Raw genomic sequence first — 6,438 nt, 5'->3', positions numbered from 1 at the left:
CCCATGATCTCTACCCTGGACCAGGAAGGTGCCTGCCTTCTCCAGTCCGTCAGGCTCCTGGGAGCTGGCAGACTGCTCCTGGGGAGCGGTGGAGGGCTGGCTGCCAGGGGCTTGCTGGCTCATGTTTTGGGGTCCCTGGGTCAGGGGCCCCGTTGGCCACTGCTGGCTCTGGGCTGGCAGACTTGGAGCTGGCACAGGCCCTGTGGCCAGGGTCTACCCCTTGAATGTCTCCGGGGCTGGGGGAGAGGAGAGGAAGTTTTCCTGGCTGTGCCCAGAGTGGGTGCCAGGGCTCCCTGGGAAGGCTGGAGGCCCCTCCACAGCGCTGCGTTCCAAATAGCTATTTCCAATTTGGCGTTACCCCTCGTACAATGAGGTTTACCTAATTTGAAATAAGGGCTCCGCTAGTTTGAATTTATTTCGAAAGAGCGGTTTGGCTGTGCAGACGCGATTCAAGTTAATTCGAACTAACGGCTGTTTCAAATTAACTTTGTAGTGTAGACAGACCTAGGGGTGTAAATCTTCTGTGTTGCCTGTAGCTAACAGGGAAAGGGGTGAGTGCGCTTCTGGGAACTTGTCTGTGGCTCGTCTGTCCTACGGGGAGCAAGGTAAAAGTTTCTCTAAGTTTTGCCGGAGGAAGATAGCTGTGTCTGGGCAGGGAGAGCCCAGCAATCAGGGACAGTCTGGTGTGGCTGGCCAGAGTGAAGGTTTAGCGGAGGGAAAAGATCAAATTCTGGAGGGTGAGGAGTTGGCTGGTGAGGTTTGTAAAACCGAATCTGCACACACTGAAGGTGCTTTATTGGGGGGAGCTCAGTGTGAGCAGCCTCTGCGTGTGGAGCCTGGGGGTACGTCGAGACTCCACCCCTCTGTCGACAGAGAGATGCAGATTAGGCAGGTCGAAATTACTAATGAAGCGGGGATTTAAATATCCCGTGCTTCATTAGCATAAACATGGGCGCCGCTTTTTTCAAAACGGAGCTTTTTCGAAAAAACCCAGCAGTCTAGACACGGCTCTGACAAAAATAAACCCTTTGTCGACAGATGCCTCAAAAAAGGTTACAGGGTCTGTCCGCCTGGGATGGCCGAGGGCAGGGCCGTGGGCCCAGACTTAGTTCTGGAGACAGCTGAAGCCCCGAAAGGGGAGGCCCCTCGGGTTGTGTCTGCTGGGGACAGTGGCGCTGTGACTGGGGTGGTCCTGTCAGGAACTTGGGGATCACACCCGTCTGATGCTGGGAGGGAGGAGAGTGACTCCGTGTGATCAGGGTACCACCCTGGCCCGGACACCCGGGAGCAACAGGGAGCGGTCAGCGTGCACCTACAGACAGTATGGACGCGGGTAGCAGGCTAGAGAGGAGCCCGGGAGGGAGATGTCTCTGACCTCCCCCCGGATGAGTCTGTTTTCCTGGAGCGGGGTCGTGTGGGGAGACCTGCCTGTTCAGAAGGCTGAGAGGACTCGGGAGGAGTTGGGGGTGGCTCAGAAGGGCGATGCTGCAGTAGGGCCGGGGAAAGGTGAGTTTTGCTCACAGAAGGTCCTAGGGAAGAGGATCCTCATGGGGATGTTGGCCAGCAGGCTGCTGTGCCTGAAGGGGGTGAAGGAGACTTGGGCTGGGAAAGATGCAGTGTGGACAAGGGTGAGGAAGCTGCAGAGGGACTGGAGGTTGTTTCAGGCGGAGTGGAAGCGGCCAGGGAGATGAAACAGCCCGCTGGGGACGAAATGACCAGCTTGCTGGGGAGTGTGGCTGAAACATGGACGGTACCAGGTTGGTTCTGTGAAAGGACCAGGAATCTGAAAGTCGACCAGGCCAGTTCACCTAGGCCCTGTCTCTGTGAGGCAGTGGCCCACTTGGACAACTAGATTGCAAGCAGCAAGGTGCCAGGTTAGTGTCTGAAACAAAAGCCAGGACGATGCAGCACTTGAAAGACTCATAAGATGGTTTATTGGGTGATGAGCTTTCGTGGGCCAGACCCACTTCCTCAGATCAAATAGTGGAAGGAAATTGGCACGGCCATATATACCAAAGGATACAATCCATATACACCAAAGTGAACACATATAAAATAGACAAATCAGATTTTAGAACTGGTTTGCGGCAGCCGATGCTCCGGTCCGCTTGTGCAGAGCAGAGCGGATGCACGACCCCGTTGTCACTGTGTAACACAACACACCCCACTGGGCAGCCCGGGGCGGAAACGGGCAACCAGGAGACACCAAACAGCCCTTCCCCGGGTTTCCGTTCCTCGCCCAGCGGCGCTGTGTTTACTGCCCGCAGGCCCAGGGGGGAGATTTCCAAGGGACACTCAGCGGCTGAGTCCCGCATCCCGCTGGAGCTAACACCCTGGGGTCGGAGTCACGTGACACAGCAGGGAAATATCAAGTCCCTGCCTCCTCCACACGCAGCCGGGCGGCTGTCTGTGCAGAGAGGGGATGTGCCGCAGCTGTAAGGCCCTGCTTGCTTTGCTGGAACTCGGGAGGGGCGGGGGGCTGCCGCAACAGGGAAAGCCCAGCGATTTGAGCACCTCGCTTTCACCTAGGGCCTCACATCTCGCCGGTGACGGGGAAGGACGCCCGGCCAGGATCTGGCGTTGAAGGGCACGAGGGCGATGGAGCTGGGGTGGGGGCGTGACTGGCGTTTGGGTTCACCGGCCTCTCCACATTTCAGCCTGGGTCCAGCTGAATCCACAATTCACAACAACGAAACATCAGAGAATTGGGGGGGGGATCCATTGGGGGTTTGAATCAAAGCTGGTTTGCTCAATGCACACAGAACGTTGGGGCATTTGTCCGGGGCTAAGCGCAGAGATTTGGGGGGGCTGAGATCTCCCCAGAGCTGGTTACATGCTCAGCTGGCGTGAGAGAGGCCAGGGTCTGTTTCCTCCCGTGCCGGAAATGGAATTTGGATTCGATGTCGGGTCTCCCCGGTTGCAGCAGAGCGCCCGTCGCCGCTGAGCCAGGGGACGAGCCGGACACGTCTCTCGCGATCTCGCCCTCTGCAGTTACTCCGGGTGTATCCCGTGGGCTGGATCACGGGTCTGGCTGGGCCATTTTCATGCGTCCCTCTAGCCCAGCGTCTGCTCGCTGCCATCGGGAGACTCGCCCGCTGTGCGCCATGGGGCAGGTTCCTGCACTCCCCTTAGGCGACCGCCCTGTGTCCAGGTCATGCTCCCTGGCATGTCGGGGACTGTCTGTAATTGCAGGCGGGAGGGAAACCACAGCAGCAAAGAGCGACGGGCGCTGATTAGCCAACGTTTCTCCAGAAAGTGCCCAACAAAGACAAACCGTTGGAGAAGGAGTCCCAGAGCGGGGAGCCGTGTCTGTCTGTAACTTTACAGACCACGAGTGGTCCTGGGGCACCTTAGACTCACCCAACTATAGAGACAGGGCCAGGGGCGTCCGTGGGCACAGCCCACTTCTCAGACGTGTTGGAGGGGAACGAACAGAGGCCTGAGTTTAGACTCACCGGGGCCTGCTGAGCCAACAACCGGACAGCACCTCCATGGGCGGGGGAACCCCGCACCCTCTGGGGGAATGGGGAGGACTCGAGCTGCCCCTAAAACCACAAGCTGTTGGGTGCAGAGAGGGACGTGCATCATTTTCGGTGCATTTCCTCTGCACGAGTGCTGCCTCCAAGAGACAGCAACGCCCAGAGGCTGGCAGGCTGGGGCAGGCTGCGTGGCTGGTGAGATCACAGCGGAGGCAGGGGAAGAACAGCCCAGCTCCGCAGGAGAGAGAGGTGGGTCTCTGCCCCATTGAAGGGATGGCTCTGGAGCAGGTGCACTCATGGGCCAGCAAACGCAGGTGCCCTGAAGGAGACCTCGACTGGTGCATCCTACAGCTTCAATTCGCCCCCGAGCGCCAGGTTTCAAAGCTCTGCGGCTGCCACGTTTCCAAGACGCCCCTTTGTTCCCGGAGGTGCCCGGAGAGAGAGGGCGGGTGGGGGCGTGAGTGACGACAGACAGAGAAACTGGCATTTTCCACACTGGACGGAAGGGCTGATTTTAGCACACACCGTGTGAAACTCCACTCCAGTTGGGACACATTGACTTTCCCATGGGTCACCTGGTTGTGGGGCACTCATGTCAGGTGTGGAGAAAGTGAAGAAGGAAAAGTTATTTACTTGTTCCTATGACATAAGAACTAGGGGTCACCAAAGGGAACGAATAGGTAGCAGGTTTAGAACAAAGAAAAGGAAGTTTTTCTACGCACAGCACACAGGCAACCTGTGGAACTCCTTGCCAGAGGAGTTTCTAAAGACCAGGATTTCAAGAGGGTTCCAAAAAGAGCTAGATCGATTCATGGAGGGTAGGTCCATCAATTAGCCAGGGTGAGTAGGGATGGGGTCCCTGGCCTCTGTGTGTCAGGGGCTGGGAATGGGCAACAGGGGAGGGGTCACTGGATGGTTCCCTGTTCCCTTCACTCCCTCTGGGGCACCTGGCACTGGCCGCTGTGAGCAGACAGGACGCTGGGCTACCTGACCCAGCCTGGCCGTCCCTATGAAGTCCCAGCTGCACATGGGGCGTGTGCATCTGGCAGGAGAAGGTGCGTGAGCTTTTGAATTTGTACGGATGCGACATTAGAAGGCAGAGAGAGGAGGCCTGTGTATGAGAGAAGTTCCACTCACTCGCCCCAGGAAGGTTTAACCCATCACTGGATACATCCAGGCAGGCAGGAGATTGACAGGTATTTACGGGGAACAGTGCTCTCCAACAGGCAGATTTGCAGTGGACAGGAAACAGGTGCAAGACAAAAGCTGATGGAGATCGATTGCTTTCTACCTAGCGAGGCACTTGGAAGTTGGAGCAGGCTGGAAACGAGGCACGAATGGGACAGCCCCGGTGGATTTTCCATTGCTGGCCGTCTTTGAAATCAAGAGGGGAGGGTTTTGTAACCGCTCTGTAGCTATTCGAAGATGAACAGGAAGCATTTCGGGGCAGGTCTCTGGCCTGTGACAGGCAGGGAATCAGAACAGGTGAGCAGAACGGACATTTCTCCCCTTAGAAGCTCTGAAGGAGCAAGGCAGGGCTTGGTGGCTCGTACTGAAGGACTGAAGGAATCGGGCTTCTTTAGTTAGGAAAGGACAAGGGGGGGACAAGAGGTGGCTTTCAGGTATCTAAAAGGGTGTCACAAGGAGGAGGGAGAAATTTGTTCTCCTTGGCCTCTGAGGACAGGACAAGAAGCAATGGGCTTAAACTGCAGCCAGGGGGGTTTAGATTGGACGTTAGGAAAAAGTTCCTACCTGTCAGGGTGGGGAAACACTGGAATAAATTGCCCAGGGAGGTTGTGGAATCTCCATCACCAGAGACACTGAAGAGCAGGTTGGACAGACACTTGTCAGGGATGGTCTGGACGGTGCTTGGTTCTGCCGTGAGGGCAGGAGACTGGACCTGACGGCCTCTCACGGTCCCTGCCAGGTCTACAGGCTCTAGGATGCTATACACTGATGGCTCCTCTCTCTTGTCTAGATACCTCCAGCCCGTCTGCCAGCGGAGATGCCGGGCGGGAACCGCACCGTGGTGACACACTTCATCCTCCTGGGGTTCTCCAGCCTCTCCGAGCTGCAGCTGCTGCTCTTTGTCCTGGTGCTGGTCTCCTACATCATCACTCTGGTGGGGAACACCCTCATCATGGTGCTCACCACACTGGACCGGTCCCTCCACACCCCCATGTACTTCTTCCTCCGGAACCTGTCCTTCCTGGAGGTCTGCTACACCTCCGTCACCCTGCCCAAGCTGCTGGCTGGCCTGCTGGACAACAGGAGCATCTCCTTCACCGGCTGTGCCACCCAGCTGTATTTCTACCTGTTCTTCGCCACGGCGGAGTGCTACCTGCTGGCTGCCATGGCCTATGACCGCTACATGGCCATCTCCCACCCGCTGCACTACAGCGCCGTGATGGGCGACAGGGTCTGCCTGCTGCTGGTGGCTGGGTCCTACCTGGCCGGCGTGCCCGTCTCCTTCGGGCAGACCACGCTGATCTTCAGCCTGCCCTTCTGTGGGCCCAACGAGATCCAGCACTTCTTCTGCGACATCCCCCCGCTGCTGACGCTGGCCTGCGCCGACACCTCCCTGACCGAGGCGGAGGTCTTTGTGGTGGCCGTGCTGGTGGTCCTGGCTCCCTTCCTGCTGATCCTCGTGTCTTACGCCCACATCCTGGCCACCATCCTCAAGATGTCGTCCTCCGAGGGCCGGCGCAAGGCCTTCTCCACCTGCTCCTCGCACCTCCTGGTGGTGACGGTCTTCTTCGGCTCCGGCAGCTTCATCTATTTCCGGCCCAAGTCGAGTTACGGCGGGGACGGCGACAGAGTCTCGGCTCTGCTCTACGTGGTCCTCACGCCCACCCTGAACCCCGTTATCTACAGTCTTCGGAACCAGGAGGTGAAGCGGGCTGCGAGAAGAGCCCTGGGGAGAAGCGTCTCTAACCTCCAGGGCTGCTCGCGGCTCTGA

At 57.9% G+C, this 6,438-nt stretch overlaps 1 protein-coding gene across 1 annotated transcript; it reads left to right on the top strand.

The window, feature by feature from the left end:
• The first annotated feature begins 1,711 nt into the window (after window positions 1-1,711).
• On the top strand, window positions 1,712-6,438 carry LOC102451334 (olfactory receptor 10A2-like). The gene is made up of 2 exons (XM_075918151.1): window positions 1,712-1,730; window positions 5,480-6,438. The coding sequence occupies exons 1-2, from the start codon at window positions 1,712-1,714 to the stop codon at window positions 6,436-6,438; spliced, it is 978 nt and encodes a 325-aa protein (XP_075774266.1).

Source organism: Pelodiscus sinensis, unplaced genomic scaffold (assembly GCF_049634645.1).
Source record: "Pelodiscus sinensis isolate JC-2024 unplaced genomic scaffold, ASM4963464v1 ctg48, whole genome shotgun sequence".
In the NCBI taxonomy this organism is placed as follows: Eukaryota; Metazoa; Chordata; order Testudines; family Trionychidae; genus Pelodiscus; species Pelodiscus sinensis.
This window is presented reverse-complemented; position numbering and strand designations above follow the sequence as displayed.